Source organism: Lepidochelys kempii, chromosome 15, assembly GCF_965140265.1.
Source record: "Lepidochelys kempii isolate rLepKem1 chromosome 15, rLepKem1.hap2, whole genome shotgun sequence".
Classification (NCBI taxonomy): Eukaryota; Metazoa; Chordata; order Testudines; family Cheloniidae; genus Lepidochelys; species Lepidochelys kempii.
Window position 1 is genome coordinate 29,129,211 of NC_133270.1, and position 20,042 is coordinate 29,149,252.

The 20,042-nt window shown below is 43.7% G+C and overlaps 1 protein-coding gene across 3 annotated transcripts in view; it reads right to left on the reverse strand.

Moving 5' to 3' along the window:
- Window positions 1-20,042, reverse strand: part of SSH1 (slingshot protein phosphatase 1) — a 62,101-nt gene that overhangs the window by 12,951 nt on the left and 29,108 nt on the right. For 2 of the 3 annotated variants that reach the window (XM_073312365.1, XM_073312366.1), the window contains 8 exons: window positions 19,355-19,458; window positions 11,928-11,992; window positions 11,112-11,233; window positions 8,173-8,241; window positions 7,536-7,601; window positions 5,969-6,163; window positions 5,610-5,703; window positions 4,497-4,625 (listed from right to left, as the gene is read on the reverse strand). In XM_073312365.1, the coding sequence (XP_073168466.1) occupies window positions 4,497-4,625; window positions 5,610-5,703; window positions 5,969-6,163; window positions 7,536-7,601; window positions 8,173-8,241; window positions 11,112-11,233; window positions 11,928-11,992; window positions 19,355-19,458 (844 nt within the window). Of the gene's footprint in view, window positions 1-4,496; window positions 4,626-5,609; window positions 5,704-5,968; window positions 6,164-7,535; window positions 7,602-8,172; window positions 8,242-11,111; window positions 11,266-11,927; window positions 11,993-19,354; window positions 19,459-20,042 lie in introns of those variants that run through there. The other variant, XM_073312367.1, reaches the window with a different exon arrangement.

Here is a 20,042-nt window from a genome sequence, read left to right on the forward strand (position 1 = left end):
CTGTGCTCTTTGCAATCTGGGCAGTATTTTCTCAGGAGCACTAAACTAAAACATAGGCAATGGTTTCTGAAAAGAGTATAACAGGACATGAGGGTCTAGGGCCTTGTATAACAATGCAGAGGTATTCTGCTGACTCATCCTAGCAATGGGGCCAGACTGGTCCTATTAGCTACAACCCAAGAGTATAAAATGTTGAGAGTCTCTCTGAGGCAAGAGGAAGGTAGGGGGGGAGAGAGAGGGGTCAGTCTGCAGGAAGAAACCCTAGGAAGCTCAGGCTGAGGTTTATTATTTATATTACAGAGCACATACAGGTCCCAAACAAAATACACCTAGAAAGAGTCCCTGCCCTGAACAGCTTACAACCATAGAATTATAGAAATGAGGCCTGGAAGGGACCTCAAGAAGTCATCCAGTCCAGCCCCCTGTGATGAGGCAGGACCAAATAAACTTAGACCATCCCTGACAGGTGTTCCTTGTTAAGCTATGGCTCTTGACCTGACTTATGACATAGGAAGCTTTTGGGCTAATATATATTAGCACGTGGTTTTAACAGGAAAGAGTAAAAAGTGTGTGCCCGACCCTAGGTGGGCACATCAGGATTAGAGGCTGGTGTAAACTGTACTGTCACTCCCACTTACAGTGTACTCCACTGACTACCTTCTTCTAGCAGTATTTTTCATGGGTCCCAAGAGTTTGAGAGTATGACCGCACTACTGACTTTCTTATTATATGTATCTGTTTTTTGTTCAGTAGCATTAATGCTTTGGTTTATCTGGATGATAAATACAACTTTTATGTTCATATTCCCGTGATTCATCAATCCCACCTGTTACATAATTTACGTAGCCACGAAGGGAAAGAACCTGTTAACTGTGACCGGGGCACTTTGCACCTCAGGTAATTTCAGGCTGCACTGTCCAACCTGATCTAAGCAACCTCCAGCGATGGGGATTCTACAACTTCCCTTGGAAGCAGCTTAACTACCATTATAGGCAGAATTTTCTTCCTAATATCTAACCTAAATCTCCCTTGCTGCAGATTAAGCCCATTACTATTAGCCTGGAGAACAACAGATCACACTCCTCTTTACAACAGTCCTTAATATATCTGAAGATTGTTCTCAGGCCCTCCTCCCTGACAGTCTTCTTTTCTCAAGACTAACCGGGCCCAGTTTGTTTAACCTTCCCACACAAGTCGGGGTTTCTAAACCTTTGATTATTTTTGTTGCTCTCCTCTGGACTCTCTCCAGTTTGTCCACGTTTCCTAGAGTGCGGCACCCAGAATTGGACACAGTTCTCCAGCTGAGGCCTCACCAGGGCTGAGCAGAGCGGGACAATGACCTCCCAGGTCTTACATACGACACTCCTGTTAACATGCCCCAGAACGATATTAGCCTTTTTTGCAACCACATCATATTGTTGGCTGAACAGGCCTAAACAGGCCAGACAGACAAAGGGCAAGAGACAGAGAATATTATTATTCCTATTCTACAGATCCCTAAAACTGAAGCACAAGATTAAGTAACTTGCCCAAGGTCACAGAGTGGAGCTTTCACAGATCCAGGGAAAGAACCCAGATCTCCTGAGTCCCAAAGCTGTGCCTTAGCCACAAAACCATCCCTCCTCTAAACTGAGGAAGCGTTAGGCCTATTACTTAAAGAAAACGACAGAGATGGCACGTTTGGACAACATGCGTGCAGTGTGTTAGGAGCACAGTGGGAACGTTCCCAGATTACAAAGTAATAATAAGCAGGATTTCAATCAAGAAAGTTCACAAAGAGCGATCCTATGAAGGGGACCGAATGGAAAAGAAGATGGGATGTGGGACACTAAGGATGCATCTCCAGGTTGCCTGTTCAGATCCAATCTCAGCTGGTAGTGAGCACCACTGGATCTGCTCGCTTACTTGCACGAAGTGAGTTAGACAGTCTCAGGGTGGTTCCTAGCACATCACAAAACCCACCACAAATGAACATTCCCTCTTTTCAAGATCATAAATTGCATAGGAAAACCAATCAGACATTCTGCAAAATAAAGTGGTCGTTATCAGAGTTCTCTCTAATTTTTTAAGTCCATGTGCGGAATGAATTTTGTGATGTGCACCGATATGGAAGTGATGCATATCGGTGCACATAACACAGTTCATGTGGTGGGGGTGGGGCCGAGGCGTTTGGCGTGTGGGAGGGGGCTCAGGGCTGGGGTAGATGGTTGGAGTGTGGGGGATGAGGGCTCTGGCTGGGGGTGTGGGCTCTGGGGATGAGTGGGTGAGATGGCCCCTAAAAGCCATGGGAGAAATTACTGCAGAGGTACATGTACAACACATTGCCTGGAGAACAAAGAGGATTTTAAAATATGATTCACCCTCAGAGGCCTATTTCCTCTGAGTCTATCGTGGAAAAGATGACACTGCTACAAAGTGCAGAATTGCTCCCGTCTCAATTAAATCTTTGTTCTGGATGGCAACTTCCAGTTTTGTTTGGAGTACCACCCAGTGGCAAGAGATTACAAGAGACTCATCCCCGCTCTGAGCCTGTTCATAGGCTGAACAAGCAAATCACCTTCCAAACTGATGATTTATATAAAGCCAGCCACATAGAATCATAGAATAACAGAGTTGGAAGGGACCTCTGGAGGCCATCTAGTCCAACCCCCTGCCCAGAGCAGGACCAATCCCAACTAAATCATCCCAGCCAGGGCTTTGTCAAGCCTGATCTTAAAAACTTCTAAGGAAGGGGATTCCACCACCTCCCTAGGTAACGCATTCCTGTGTTTCACCACCCTCCTAGTGAAAAAGTTTTTCCTAATATCCAACCTAAATCTCCCCCACTGCAACTTGAGACCATTACTCCTTGTCCTGTCATCTGCTATCACTGAGAATAGTCTAGATCCATCCTCTTTGGATCCACCTTTCAGGTAGTTAAAAGCAGCTATCAAATCCCCGCTCATTCTTCTCTTCCGTAGACTGAACAATCCCAGTTCCCTCAGCCTCTCCTCATAAGTCATGTGTTCCAGTCCCCTAATCATTTTTGTTGCCCTTTGCTGGACTCTCTCCAATTTATCCACATCCTTCTTGTAGTGTGGGGCCCAAAACTGGACACAGTACTCCAGATGAGGCCTCACCAATGTAGAATAGAGGGGAACGATCACGTCCCTCAATCTGCTGGCAATGCCCCTACTTATACACCCCAAAATGCCATTGGCCTTCTTGGCAACAAGGGCACACTGCTGACTCATATCCAGCTTCTCGTCCACTGTCACCCCTAGGTCCTTCTCTGCAGAACTGCTGCCTAGCCATTCGGTCCCTAGTCTGTAGCGGTGCATTGGATTCTTCCGTCCTAAGTGCAGGACTCTGCACTTGTCCTTGTTGAACCTCATCAGATTTCTTTTGGCCCAATCCTCCAATTTGTCTAGGTCCCTCTGTATCCTATCCCTACCCTCCAGCGTATCTACCACTCCTCCCAGTTTAGTGTCATCCGCAAACTTGCTGAGGGTGCAATCCACACCATCCTCCAGATCATTAATGAAGATATTGAACAAAACCGGCCCCAGGACCGACCCTTGGGGCACTCCACTTGATACCGGCTGCCAACTAGACATGGAGCCATTGATCAACTAGACATGGAGCCATTGATTATCTACATGGTAGGCACTTTGACTCTCTTAGTGTATTATCATTACCTTTGATTCAGCAAGGCAAAAATAGAGGGCACATAACTGGTACATTTGGACTGTGTCATGATCTAGGTCCTTATCCCGTCTTAACGAAAAATGACTCCTATTCCTAGAAATGTGAAAGAAATCCATAAAAGGCAGCCTTTCCTGTGCACAGTGCACCCTACAAGCAGGAGCACCAACATCAGGGCAGGAACACCATCTTATTAAATCTACTTCCTTCCAAAGCAGGGTAACAGGTTATTGTGCACATGGCAAAGTCACAGCAGTGGGAAGAAATGGTGAAAAGGGAAAGACGAAGCACTTCCTCAGAGCAGTTCTCAGGACGTGGGGGAAGGCTGTTTTCCCATGTACTGTATCAACCACTGGCAACCTCTTATTTATTTTCTTTTATTCATTAGAATAAGAAGCTCCCATACTAAGACTCTAGCCCCTGCCATTTATCTACAATTACAAAAGCAAAATGTCATTCAGCCAAATCACCCTCCTGCCTAGAAGCAGGTCCTCATCCAACATTACATGTGTTATGTGCGCCCCCGTACGTCAGTCTGCTCCTCAGCTCCTTTACTTCTCTTCAAAGGCCAGGTGAAACAAACATCCCCCCACAGCACGTCACCACATACAGGACCCTCCACCACGCCAGGCCCATGATGTGTGCTGCTCCTGAGCTGAGCTGGCCAGGAGAGGACCACTGATGCAGCACATTCACTCACAGGGAGAGAAAGGATCAGGAAGGCACCCTGTCCCTCTTGCCAGCCCATCAGTGCAGCCCTGTGTGTTCAGAATGAAGGCTCAGATAGCATAGCTTCTGACTCCGTGGCTTACCAGATACAGATGATCAAAAATTAGAGATGGTTTGTCCATCTGCCCCAGGATAAGCAGCATTTCATTGTCTATAAATTCCTTGAATTCTTTCAAGTTGCAATTCATCTGCTTCTCCAGTTCATTTCGTATCTGTGGGGCAGAAAATGACAAAGTATGCCACTTAGCAAATGATAGCATACCACCTAGATAGTGGGCTGTGCAGAATGATTGTCCACTTTTAAAAGGAGAGTGCCAATAAATTATACATACATGCATTAGAGAAAGAGAGAGACTACAGTCCACAGAGAAGTATGTAAATGCTTTCAGAGACAAATAACCTCAGTAAAAGGTCACGTGAGGCCCCAGATTCAGGCTTTGTAAATAAAGCTTCATGCAAAACCCAATATGAACAAAAAACTGTTCTGGTATTTTTCACTATGAAGCATTCCCCTGAAGTGCTCAACACCCTGCACTGTGCTAGCTCTGAAGAAACAAAAGCAAACCCCCCTAGAAACAAGAAGTGAAAAACAGCAGCATCATTGTGAAAAGGGAATTAGATCTTTTAAAGTTTCTCACTTTTAAGTTGGAAGGTAAGAACATTTTTAAGGTGTATAGATTTTCCTCTTTATCCCCTCCCTTTAAAAGCCAAACCTACCACAGCTTTCTACATTATAACACTGCATGTGAGTAACTCTAATAAAACAGAAGAATCTGAGCATTTTCCGGGCAGCCTAAGAAGAAATGTTGGCAACCAGTTTGTATGGCTTTTACCACTGCACAAAGCTCCAGGCAAGTTCACACTCAGGGTACATTGTGGGTCAGTTTCCAGGTTTCCTTATACCTTGGGCTCCGATAGGATCTCCCATCGGAGTATTTCAATCACTTGTTGTAAGGACTCTAAAAGCCCACTGTGAGGTTGATGATATCCTATTTTACAGATGGGAAAACTGAGGGGCAGAGAACAGAAATCTTATCCCAGGACATGGAGTGAATCTTGTAAGCACAGTGGAAATATATATCCTGAGGGTCCTGACTCCCAGTCCTCTCTGACCCTTATCCAGTGCTACCTCCCATACTCTGGACAACAACAGGAACCGAGTGGTCACAGGCCAGCAAATGGTCGGTTTTGCTTACTTCCTTGGAGGTCACATTTTCCAGGTCTTTGCTCATCATGATACTTCGGAGTTTGGCTTTAATGAACCGCTCTGTTCTTTCCCCCTCAGTTGGCCTGCAAAGGAAAATTAAAGGAACTATCCAGACAGGCAGAACTATCCACTGGGGCAGAAGGCCTCAGCGATGCTCTCTCTGTATAATGATACTCTTACATGGAGAAGGGATGGGAAAGACTCAAGTTAAACTGACACTGATGACAGAGGAAAACTTCACAAAAATATGTATGAACCAAAAGGAGATCAAACTATTGGAGAAATGAAAGGGAAAATGTGGGATTTATGAAGTGAACGAAGACATTAAAAATAAAACTCAGAACTGACTTGTCAACAAACAATGCTGGAGAATCAGGGCGTGTCGACTCCAGGTCCTGCATCGTGTTCCACTCATTGATGCAACTCTGGTCCGAACTGATGCAGCTTTCATAGTATGTGGCCCAGACCAGGGCCATTCCACCTGGGAAGTAATTGTACCTCCGTGCGACCTCACAAGCTTTGTGGAGGATCTGCAGGGCAGACCTGCAAATTTCAAAAGCAAAGAAGGGGAGAATGTGAGCATCATGGGGAGTAGGAGCACACAGAAGCCAGGGCCCTAGAGATTTTCAGCGGAGACTTATTTTCAACTTTGTTCCAACTTTGGTTTGGTTTGGTTTTTTGACAGCAGAAGGTTTGCTTTTTCCGATTTCAGATAGAGTCACAAAACTCTAAACAGTATGGTTTGGATGCCCTCTTGTGATCTGGTAACCAACTGAACATACGACGAAATTCACCCCATGCAAGAGACCAGCACAAGGACTATGCACCACTTGGGTCCTGCTGGGTCTTAATCATTAGCTAACTTAAAAACTCAGACAAAAAATGTAAGAATGTGGACACTTCAAACCACCTCTACCAAGGAGTCGAAAAGCACATTTAACAGCATTCCTAGCCCCTGGCACACACCGAGAACAGAGCCCAGATTGGGTAATTTGTTTTTGCAAATTATAGCATTTAACTTTAAAAAAAAATCTCTCAGTTCTGTAGATGTTATTACACTGAACACATTAACCACATCTGAAGCTGCTAACCGGAGGGGCAGAGTTTTAAAATGGCAGTAACAAGGGGTTTGTTTGTTTGTGTACCAAATAATCCCTAAAATTACATCTTTTTCCATATCCACATCATTTCCCTATTAAATGTTACAAGAGCTCAGATTTCATAAACTTCAGTGCAGCCCACATAAAGTATGTGCTAAAATATATGCAATTTGTTACATATCAGAACAAGTCCCTTAAAAATCACCACCATTAAAGGCAATCTGTGGTCATAGCAGTCAGGGATTTCACGATATTCAAATATCCCCATTTTGCTGTTTTGGGATGTCTGTACACGGGTGGGTGTGATTATAAAAGCTCAGCCAACATAATCAAAAGCTGCAAAGTGAAACCCTGGGCTTCATGGAAAGTTATCAGGCAGCAGGAACTCCAGGGCAACACTGCAGCAACAAAGAGCACTGGAATTTCCGTGAGACTGGCAAGAGCTCCTGAGATGCCCTCTTAAGATAGTTACAAGAATACAGAGAGCCAGTATGGGGTCTGCAGCCTGATTAATTCCACGTTCAACTCAGTTCTCATATTTAATCATCTTATTCATGGAATTTCTCTCAGTGCTTACACTAGAACAGCAGCATGTAATTTCCCGTCAGGAAAATGGTACAGCTCGCTCATTACTCCTTTCAGCATATTTACCTGCTGAGACAACCTGCTTTCCACAAATGGAATTTTTTTCTAAAGGTACTAAATAACAGCTATGCAAAACGCTAAATGCAGGTTGGTTTGTTTTTAAAAAAAGCTAACATAAATGATCATCTTTTTTTTTTTTTTTAGTAAAACTAAATCAGCAACATACGCACCACATAGCTTGTACGGAAACTGGTTTGAAGATATGCATCTTCCCTGCAGTGCTCACGCTAAATCCACTAACAGAGAGAGAAGAAAAAGTCATACAATGCCCCCTTTTGCGTTAGATGCTCCATTCAGCAAACCACCACTGTTTTCCTGCTAAGACAGTAACGCCCATGCTGCAAGGCAAAACAAATCATGGCCATTGCAGTACGTGTGGGCTGGCATTGACAGTTCACTAGAATCAGAAATGGGAATTTATGCAACCTGATTGTCTAACACAGCTCTTAATGTCCTTGCAAACAAGACTGTGAAGGGAAAAGTTTGCCCAAGCGCACTGCAATTAATTAAAATATTGCATATTTGTTTACTTTAAGAAATCACTAATAAGATCTAACACATTCTATCAGATAGCACAAGGATAGCAATAAGCAAAAATAAATGATCAATTAAATAGACTGGGTGAAAGAACCTAAATTTGAATTCTCCTTAAGTGTAAAAATGAAAGAGACTCTTAAAACAGCCCTCTAACAGGGCAAAATAAATCAACCCTAATATCCTCTGAGCTCTAACCTGAGCTATTAGGCTCTTGCGCTCTCTGACACTCAAATTCATCCTTCTAGACATTAAAATGTTTTTGTTTCGTACCCATCTCCATCAAGATGTATCTTGGTATCACTCCACAGGCGCAGGACCATCCCAATAGTGCAGCTTTTACTACCATGGAAAAGGAAAGAAGTGACAGCATTCAATGCTATTGGTATAAGAAGTTCAAATGCAGGACACAATAAGGTTACTTTCTACTGTTAATTCCGAGTAGATTTTGAATACTATTGTCATAAATATAAAGGGAAGGGTAAACACCTTTCTGTATACAGTGCTATAAAATCCCTCCTGGCCAGAGGCAACGTCCCGTTACCTGTAAAGGGTTAAGAAGCTCAGCTAACCTGGCTGGCACCTGACCCAAAGGACCAATAAGGGAACAAGATACTTTCAAATCTTGGGGGGGAGGGGGGGGCTTGTTTGTGCTCTTTGTTTACGTGGTTGTTCTCTCTTGGGACTGAGAGAGGCCAGACAGAAATCCATGTTCTCCACCCCATCCTAATCCAAGTCTCCAATATTGCAACCAGTATAGGTAAACCAGGGAAGGCGGATTAGTTTCTCTTTTGTTTTATGTGAATTTTCCCTGTGTTAAGAGGGAGGTTTATTCCTGTTTTCTGTAACTTTAAGGTTTTGCCCAGAGAGGGATCCTCTGTGTTTTGAATCTGGATACCCTGTAAAGTATTTTCCATCCTGATTTTACAGAGGTGATTCTTTTACCTTTTCTTTAATTAAAATTCTTCTTTTAAGAACCTGATTGATTTTTCATTGTTCTTAAGATCCAATGGTTGGGTCTGTGTTCACCTGTATAAATTGGTGAGGATTCTTATCAAGCCTTCCCAAGGAAAGGGGGTGTAGGGCTTGGGGGGATATTTTGGGGGAAGACGTCTCCAAGTGGGCTCTTTCCCTGGTCTTTGTGTAAGACACTTGGTGGTGGCAGCATGGGGTTCAAGGACAAGGCAAAGTTTGTACCTTGGGGAAGTTAATGGGCTGTTTGTGGGGTTTTCATTGAATCACTTTGACTGGAGTAAGGGGTGAAGGGGGTTTTATGAGTTTATCTAATCCAAAAAAGTACTTCTGTACGAGAGAAGAAATCTGTCAAGAAAACTAGACCACGATGCGGACCAGACGCTTTCAACTAGTAAATAATTAAGCTGCCAAGATATTAAACTTTTAAAGGAAATGAGCATGTATGCATCAGCCAGTCTGTAAAGAATTCAGAATGATTATTTTTTTAAAATCATAACCATTGATACAACAGACCAAATTAGCCAACCGGCTAATTTCAGGGCACATGTGGGCAGTGCGCACTTCAGAGCCTTCCAAGAAAACGTGTGTATCAGTACAAAAGCCCCACGCTAGTAACTCAGAATGGCGATAGCCAAGGACTCTCATTCCAGCCTCAACACAGGATCCAGGGCTGCTTGGGTAAAACTGCCATTACTGATGGACACTGGTTTGTACTGAAAGGTTTTCTTTAATCTAATCTACAAAGACATAAGGTCCTGAGTCCCTCCTGTGCCTTTGACACATGGGGCACACCAGTTCCTCCACTGAGGATGGTCACTCATTAGCTGTGGTACTTCTTCCCACGTGATGCCAACACATTCAATACCATCTTGTCACTGTCTTCTGCCAGTTCTCCTTTGGCCTTCCTCGCTTTCTCTTCCCTCTCTTGGGCACCCAATGCAATGCTTGCGGAGCATGGCTCCCATCTCTCATACGATATACATGTCCCTGCCTCGTGAGCCTTCTTTCTTTGATGATCTTTTCTACATGTGCAGCTCTGTCAGCTTCCTTAGTCTCGCAGGGATCATTGTAAATGAAGAGAATGCCCTACCCAGAGTTCTGGGCTGCTCTGGGATATCTGCCAGGGCTATTTCCCAGGTTACCCCCTCATTTTGCACTAGTAACCACCAGTAGAAATTATTTCAAAATCAGTCCATCTTAGTTTTGGACAAGATGTAGCAAACATTCCTAGACTTTCTATAATGCAGACTAATGTTCCATTCTGTAGTGCTGGGTTAGGAGCTCCTCTACCCCTCTGACAGCACTTAACAACAGTGGGAAGTATAGCACCAAAGCAAGTAAGAACGAACTTCATAGCCAGGAACAGCCAGTGGGTTTACTGTCAATGAAAACATTTTCTTACTGTATATTATATTAGTATATATACTCCCTCCTAACACATATCTACCCTCTTCACTTATAGTACAGAAAAATCCACTCTGATTTATTAGAAGACAAGGGAAAACGTTTAAAAAAACCCTACATTTTGGCTATTCCTTGAGTATAGTCAAGTGTAATATGACAGAGGGCTAGTGGTCTGAATACAGAACTAGGAGCCTAGAAGTCCTGACTCTCTACCACACATTCCGCCTGTGTCCTTGGGCAAGTAATGACTTCTCTGCCTCTGTTTCTTCATCTATAAAATGAGGAGAACACAAGGATTCTGAGGGTTACTTAATATTTTATGGGGCTTTGGAAATAGTAAACACTCTTATCAGGAGATGGGTCTGTATCCCAGACAGAACACAGAACTCAAATTTGGGAAAAGCTAGACATAAATCCCTAATCTCTCAGCACTTTGGGTTTGTTTATTCTTTGCAGGAGCTTTATGCTATTTAGAAATTAAAGCAGATCCATCACTGTCCAGCTCCAGGACATTAACAACATTTTGGGCCTGATTTGAAAAAGTGGCCTTCAGTTTTGCAGCTCTAAGTAGCTGCAGACACATTTTGGGGCCATTAGACATCTAGCTACCTTAACTGGCTGCAGATCAGTCAGATGCCACAGTGCTATGAAAGGACTGTGCACACAGTACTTTGCCCTGAACTGTTTGCAGGGCTGCAATGCAGCCGAAGAGTTGAAGGCCTTTACAACATCAGGTCCTTCAACTTTATGGGAATCAGGTGACTTTATAGTACAACAGAGAGAATGTCCTGTTCAAGCAACACCGTGGCACACAAGAAGTCTCCCAGACGTACCTTTCTTTGCTGGAAAAGTCCACTCCCAGTAAAATGTTTTCTTCTGTGTCTTGCCGCCCACTGCTATACACGACCACCATGTATCTGACTCGGTCTGTCCACATGCTTTCCAAGCGTACAGCCTAAAACAGGGCAACACAGCTCTGCAAACCTGCTGTCAATGACCATTATTGCCATTAATGTTAGAGTTCATTATTTGTGTTGCAGTCAGGCCCAAAGGCCCCAGTCAGCATAGGGCTCTGTGGTGTTAGCTGCTGCAGAAACACATAGGAAGACACAGTCCATCCGCTCTCTGCACACATTTAGCCACTAGTTTAACCAAAAGCCTATAGGAGGGGAGGGGAGGGGAGGGAAGGGGCACAGTGGAAGTGCAGTTTCTTTGCCTAGATTACCAGTGTCCATTCTGAAACTTGTTAAAAGATGAAGTCTGAGGGGAAAATAAACTGGGATTTTTTAAAAATGTAGGTTAAGTAGGAAAGTTGATAAAAGTACCAATCTTGCATTGGACTGGGGTATAGGAAGGTACTAAGAGGGCTCTTCCATCGTTACCTTTTATGATTTTTACACTGCAGTGTCGCAGTGACCCTACCTCGGGTAATTCACGAGGCCTTTCCCTTCTGATGTGACATTTCATATCCTCTACATGTGTGGCTGTCTGCATTACTCAAACAGGCAGGGTTTTAATAAAAGATTCTTTACCTTCTTTAAAAGGGAAGCGTGGCCCTGTTAGAAATACCAGTGATCATGGTGCTATTTTACAGAGCTATTTCAGACTCCTCCGGCTGAAAGAAGGGCAGAAACGGCAGACCCTCTTACCAATTTGATTCTGTCCTCACAGCGCAGAAGGTTGATCATCACTTGAAGGTGCTGGGGCAAGTCACCTACAGAGATGATTGGGAAATAATCAACAGATGTTGCCATGGTCCCTACTTAGTGCACTAAGCTCTGCATGTCCTCCTGATGTATAGAGAAACTTAAATTCCTGTAACTAGAGAAAATTTGGGAAGCCATTCAAGCCTCAGACTCTCAGAGCATTCTTAAGATGATAACGACAGAATTGAGTTTCCCTGGATACCAGACTAATTAGTCTGTCATGGGACCTGGACATTTTGGCATTTGGCAGGCATTAGATACATAAGGAATGCCTCTGCCACTGGTTCAAATTATAACCAACAAGATTTGTCTCATAGCTACCACATCCTGCACTGAACAGTAAGATTTGTGGGCAAGGGATTGGGAGGGAGGGGATAATGGGGAAACAAGAGATTCCTGAAAGATTAAGGCTATAAAAAAATAAATAAATTTGTGAATTTCATACAAGACAATGGGCCTGAGTCTGTGGGCCTAACTCAGGCCATTTTCCTTTTGAACACAATAGGAGTTTTGCATGTGTGAAGGCTGCAGGACTTGACCCAGCTGAGGTTACAGTAACATTTTACCCTAACGCAGTTAGTACCATTCATGCAATAAGAAAAGGAGGACTTGTGGCACCTTAGAGACTAACAAATTTATTTGAGCATAAGCTTTCATGAGCTGCAGCTCGCTTCATCGGATGCATTCAGTGAAAAATACAGTGCAGAGATTTATATACATAGAGAACATGAAACAATGGGTGTTACCATACACACTATAACAAGAGTGATCACTTAAGGTGAGCTATTACCAGCAGGAGAGCGGAGGGGGGGAGGGAGGGACACACCTTTTGTAGTGATGGTCAAGGTGGGCCATTTCCAGCAGTTGACAAGAACATCTGAGGAACAGTGTGGGGTGGAGGAGGGGGAAATAAACATGGGGAAATAGTTTTACTTTGTGTAATGACCCACCCACTCCCAGTCTCTATTTAAGCCTAAGTTAATTGTATCCAGTTTGCAAATTAATTCCAATTCAGCAGTCTCTCGTTGGAGTCTGTTTTTGAAGTTTTTTTGTTGAAGAATTGCCACTTTTAGGTCTGTAATCGAGTGACCAGAGAGATTGAAGTGTTCTCCGACTGGTTTTTGAATGTTATAATTCTTGACATCTGATTTGTGTCCATTTATTCTTTTACGTAGAGACTGTCCAGTTTGACCAATGTACATGGCAGAGGGGCATTGCTGGCACATGATGGCATATATCACATTGGTAGATGTGCAGGTGAACGAGCCTCTGATAGTGTGGCTGATGTGATTAGGCCCTATGATGGTGTCACCCGAATAGATATGTGGACACAGTTGGCAACGGGCTTTGTTCCAAGGATAGGCTCCTGGGTTAGTGGTTCTGTTGTGTGGTTGCTGGTGAGTATTTGCTTCAGATTGGGGGGCTGTCTGTAGGCAAGGACTGGTCTGACTCCCAAGATCTGTGAGAGTGATGGGTCGTCCTTCAGGATAGGTCCTTGATGATGCGTTGGAGAGGTTTTAGTTGGGGGCTGAAGGTGACGGCTAGTGGTGTTCTGTTATTTTCTTTGTTGGGCCTGTCCTGTAGTAGGTGACTTCTGGGTACTCTTCTGGCTCTGTCAATCTCTTTCTTCACTTCAGTAGGTGGGTATTGTAGTTGTAAGAATGCTTGATAGAGATCTTGTAGGCGTTTGTCTCTGTCTGAGGGGTTGGAGCAAATGCTGTTGTATCGTAGAGCTTGGCTGTAGACAATGGATTGTGTGGTGTGGTCTGGGTGAAAGCTGGAGGCATGTAGGTAGAATAGAGGTCAGTAGGTTTCTGGTAATAGGGTGGTGTTTATGTGACCATCGCTTATTAGCACAGTAGTGTCCAGGAAGTGGATCTCTTGTGTGGACTGGTCCAGCCTGAGGTTGATGGTGGGATGGAAATTGTTGAAATCGTGGTGGAATTCCCCAATGGCTTTGCTTCCATGGGTCCAGATGATGAAGATGTCATCAATGTAGCGCAAGTAGAGTAGGGGCATTATGGGACAAGAGCTGAGGAAGCGTTGTTCTAAGTCAGCCATAAAAATGTTGGCATACTGTGGGGCCATGCGGGTACCCATAGCAGTGCTGCTGATTTGAAGGTATACATTGTCCCCAAATGTGAAATAGTTATGAGTGAGAACAAAGTCACAAAGTTCAGCCACCAGGTTTGCCGTGACGTTATCGGGAATACTGTTCCTGACGGCTCGTATCCATCTTTGTGTGGAATGTTGGCGTAGAGGGCTTCTACATCCATAGTGGCCAGGATGGTGTTTTCAGGAAGATCACCGATGGATTGTAATTTCCTCAGGAAGTCAGTGGTGTCTCAAAGATAGCTGGGAGAGCTGGTATTGTAGGGCCTGAGGAGGGAGTCTACATAGCCAGACAATCCTGCTGTCAGGGTGCCAATCCCTGAGATGATGGGGCATCCAGGATTTCCAGGTTTATGGATCTTGGGTAGCAGATAGAATACCCCAGGTCAGGGTTCCAGGGGTGTGTCTGTGCGGATTTGTTCTTATGCTTTTTCAGGGAGTCTCTTGAGCAAATGGTGTAGTTTCTTTTGGTAACCCTCAGTGGGATCAGAGCGTAATGGCTTGTAGAAAGTGGTGTTGGAGAGCTGCCTAGCAGCCCCTTGTTCATATTCCAACCTATTCATGATGACAACAGCACCTCCTTTGTCAGCCTTTTTGATTATGATGTCAGAGTTGTTTCTGAGGCTGTGGATGGCATTTTGTTCTGCACGGCTGAGGTTATGGGGCAAGTGATGCTGCTTTTCCACAATTTCAGCCCGTGCACGTCGGTGGAAGCACTCTATGTAGAAGTCCAGTCTGTTGTTTCGACCTTCAGGAGGAGTCCACCCAGAATCCTTCTTTTTGTAGTCTTGGTAGGAAGCTCTCTGTGGGTTAGTATGTTGTTCAGAGGTGTGTTGGAAATATTCCTTGAGTCGGAGATGTCGAAAATGGGATTCTAGATCACCACAGAACTGTATCATGTTCATGGGGGTAGAGGGGCAGAAGGAGAGGCCCCGAGATAGGACAGATTCTTCTGCTGGGCTAAGAGTATAGTTGGATAGATTAACAATATTGCTGGGCAGGTTAAGGGAACCACTGTTGTGGCCCCTTGTGGCATGTAGTAGTTTAGACAGTTTAGTGTCCTTTTTCTTTTGTAGAGAAGCAAAGTATGTGTTGTAAATGGCTTGTCTAGTTTTTGTAAAGTCCATTTCGTTCACCTGCACATCTACCAATGTGATATATGCCATCATGTGCCAGCAATGCCCCTCTGCCATGTACACTGGTCAAACTGGACAGTCTCTACGTAAAAGAGTAAATGGACACAAATCAGACGTCAAGAAAATTAACATTCAAAAACCAGTTGGAGAACACTTCAATCTCTCTGGTCACTCGATTATAGACCTAAAAATGGCAATTCTTCAACAAAAAACTTCAGAAACAGACTCCAACGAGAGACTGCTGAATTGGAATTAATTTGCAAACTGGATAAAATTAACTTAGGCTTGAATAGAGACTGGGAGTGGATGGGTCATTACACAAAGTAAAACTATTTCCCCATGTTAATTTCCCCCTCCTCCACCCCCCACTGTTCCTCAGATGTTCTTGTCAACTGCTGGAAATGGCCCACCTTGACCATCACTACAAAAGGTGTCTCCCCCCCTCCCCTCCCTCCGCTCTCCTGCTGGTAATAGCTCACCTTAAGTGATCACTCTTGTTATAGTGTGTATGGTAACACCCATTGTTTCATGTTCTCTCTGTATATAAATCTCCTCACTGTATTTTCCACTGAATGCATCCGATGAAGTGAGCTGTAGCTCACGAAAGCTCATGCTCAAATAAATTGGTTAGTCTCTAAGGTGCCACAAGTCCTCCTTTTCTTTTGTGAATACAGACTCACACGGCTGCTCCTCTGAAACCTGTCATTCATGCAACAGCATACTTGGAATCTACAGAAGCAGACACATTCCTGTTTGGTACAAATGGGTTATAGCAGGGGTTCTCAAACAGGGGGTCGGGACCCCGAGGGGGTTACCAGGTTATTACCTGGGGGGTTGTGAGCTGTCAGCCTCCACCCCACTTTGCCTCCAGCATTTATAATGGTGTTAAATATATAAAAAAGGATTTTTTAATTTATTAGGGGGTCACACTCAGAGGCTTGCTGTATGAAAGGGGTCACCACTGCAAAAGTTTGAGAACCACTGGGTTATAGGATTAAGTCATACATGTGAAAATACAATGAGACTCTGTCTAATAATGTGATAACGCAAGCATAACTTTCTATACAAGATACAGTTCCTCCCATAGGATACTTGCAGGGCATATGAATTGCTGACGGTCTGAGAAACCAAAAGCCAGGGTTGGCATTCAAACATGCTCTTTGTTATTCTGGAGTGTTTACTAAGCAGCAGACATACAGTACCACACTGTGCCTTTCCCACATGCTCCTTCACGCAACGCGCCCTGATGGCGATTTTTTTTTTAAGCTAACCACTTATTCCAAAGCTGTCAAAGACAGAAGGCATAAAAATACAGGGCGAGTGGGGCTCATTCTCTTTAACCCTGTGTATTCTTATCAGTCTTAATATACTTTTAATTTAAATTCTCTGCTGTCTCTTCTCTCCCTTTTAGCACACTGGAAACAACCAGAATCTATATAAACTCATAAACATGTATAACATTTTAAGAACAATGTCTAGATGTAGCATCTAAATTAGAATTTCCTGCCTAAAGCCAAGAAATGAAATATATGGAGCTAAGAGGCAAGGGCTTTGGGTCATGTACATCCTAGGCCCTGATCCCACAAGGAGCTCCTCACCTCTGCACTCACTTGGAGATCTTTGCAAGAGTGGGGCCTGAACTGTGTTCTTTAGACTGTTCTTGTGTCTGTCTTGATTAAGCTGGACATCACAGGAAAATGGGGTTTATGTAAGGCTACAATAACCAAAATATTAAGTGAAGGCTTCAAAAGAACCCTGAGGTGTGGGGATTTCTGCTAACTATTCCTGGTCTATTTCTCGATTTCAACAATTATTCCTTAGCCGAAAGCACTACAGACTGCTTCACACTAAAGCAGCTTGAAGCGGGCTAGTCACCTGTCTTTTGTGGTATGAACCTCACTAAGCAGTAACCTTGCATTTTCTTAGTCTCCATTGAATAAATATGATGTAAATGGGGCCAGAAGCCATTCTTCTCCCGCCCTCCAAAACTGGCCAGCTGAATTAACAGGGTAAAGGGGCTGCCATCCCCTGAAACATCAGGCATTGGCCACTGGATTGGTTAGTCTGAGCCGCTGGTAAATGCTATGATCCTTTTAGGTTGAATCCTAAGGACGCAATGCCAAAGGCAGCATGCGGATCTGCAAATGAAGCTCCACAATTCCATTCAGTACTGTGTTACCCCCATGGTTCATTTGGAGACTGTATGCGCTGTGGAAAAGCCTTCATTCTGCCTACTCAAACCCTTATGTGAGTTGGTCCCTGCGCCTGGCTCAGATTGGTTACACATCAAAGACAGTAAAGAGAGAGTAAAATGCAGTTCTGGTAATCCTTGCCCATGACCCATTTTCACTTGCATGACATAATTCTGCAATTAGCTTTTTTTCCATTTTCCATCTACAACAACAGAGTCAATTATTTTTATTTCAAAGGGTATTTGTTAAAACTGGCTATTTTCAACAGCCCAGTGACAAACACTAGAGTGGACAAATCGGCAGAAGGGAGTGGGGTTGTTTTGTTGTTGTTGCTTTTTATTATACATCTATCATGCATTCCCTCTAGCACTCTGGTTATAGTTCTTATTAAAAGTCAAGGTTATAACATAGCATAAAAATATACAAACCATTACTGATGAGCTATTTTTTCAAGGTAGGAACAACAAAATTAATTGATTTAACTAAAAATTACTTCTTTAAACATAATAACTACGGATTTATTTGGGTTAGGATGTTTGGATGGGATAAAATCTCTTACCTGGTATACAAAAATTTAATAATAGAATCAACAGGATTTCCATCTCAGGCCCTGATTCAGCAAGGCTTGTGTCTAATTTTAAGCACTATATTCGATTTCAAAAGGATTACTCATGCACTTAAAATTAGGCCCGTGCTTACGGACCTGTCAGGAATCAGGGCCTGCAACAGAGCTAGTCTCCAGGCACCCTCATCAATACAGCTGGCCTGCAGCAGCTGCCTGATAGCCTGGTTCTTAAGCCAACCACAGCAGCAGCTCCCTGGCTTCTCAACGCTCAGGCCTGCCGCTGTGCCTGCTCCTATCCTAGCTTGTTCCTGCTGCTCCTGCCTTGCATCCAGCCTTGTCTCTGTCCTGTCCCTGCCTTGAGCCCCTCCCCGCTCTCTCGAGTTCCTGATCTCTGGTTCTAACCCCTGGCTCTGGCTCCTGACTAGGGACTCTGACTCAACCACCTGGCTCCGGTATCCAGTTCCTGATCTCCGGTATCCAGTGCCTGATCTCCAGTTTTGATTCTGACTCCGGCGACTGACTACGGCTCTGACTCCAGCCACTATGCCTGTCTCCCGCTCTGGCCACTAGGCTACAGCGCCCTCGTACTGGTCAGCTGACAAGACCTTACTGAACCAAGGCTTCAGTGCCCACAGAACAGATGATAAAACCATTGATCAAGAAAAGGGAACAGCCCAGTGCAATGGGTTAATCTTTTTGCTATACAAAGAGAGGGGAACGCAAAGCAGGTTTAGTCAAATTAGTAAAGTGGAAAAAATAGACATTTCTTCTCACAAGAAGGCAGAAAACATGAATGGCATTCAAAAGAGCATCATATGGCTCAGCAGATTTTCCTCAAAGGCCCTAGACACGGTGCTGAATATTATGATGTTCATAGGTTTCAGAGTTGTAGCCGTGTTAGTCTGTATTCGCAAAAAGAAAAGGAGTACTTGTGGCACCTTAGAGACTAACCAATTTATCTGAGCATAAGCTTTCGTGAGCTACAGCTCACTTCCGATGCATCCGATGAAGTGAGCTGTAGCTCACGAAAGCTTATGCTCAAATAAATTGGTTAGTCTCTAAGGTGCCACAAGTACTCCTTTTCTTTTCATGATGTTCATAGAGGACCACTTTTTACTTCAGTGAGTGACAATTACAAGAGAATTACAGAAATTTAAACAGGGACACGGCATTCATATGTTCCAATTCAACTTCTTTCATCGTAAGTGGGGTGGAAATCTAGTTGTACTCAGTGGTTTACACAATGGCCCACACTCTAATGCCGAGGGGGAGACCCCCACTTTCGTGCTCGCGCTATTCGGCTGTCACTGTGCACAACATAAGCAAATGCAAGAAAGTATTTCAATAAGGGATTTAATCAATAACCTGCATTCTTGTGAGGATGCTGCAGACTCCGCTGGCCTTGTGGACTGTTTCCCTGTTGTAAGAAAAGCGCTGCTCCTTTCACCATGAAAAAGCTCTCACTTAAGCTGGAAAACAAAAGACACAGGAAATCAACCTAAGAAAAAGATCAGCAAAACACTCTCAAGGTCAGGATACATTTAGATGGAAAGTCCCAAGCTTCAGACATTACGGGGTATAACGTCCAACATTACAAAACTTAGGAGTTACATCTGGAGGGTATGTCATTTTTCAACAGGATTACAATGCTTGGTCACTAAAGGAGTTATTTGCATGCGCTCTTACAGAGCTGGAAGTAAATTTCCAAGTAATTATACAACATCATTTGATTATGAAACTCTACAAATTAAAAACAGCAATTGCAAGAACTCTGCCACTAAGATGGTGTGGTACTAATGTAAAGTGGTACTATGTAAAGTGCTGAACCAGTCATTGTTTCCACGGCACACATTTCTTAGGAATGGAAAAAAAAAAAATCAAGAAACTGAAATTATACATCATTTTTTTAAGTTACAAGAAGGCAAAAAAAAAATCCTTTTTACATGAAAACCGTACAAGTCAAACAAAACTGCTTGGAACCCTCACAATCTGTGCAACGAGTAAAGAATGACTTTTTGCTTCCTGGGAGCCTGATCCTACAGTCCTCATGCAC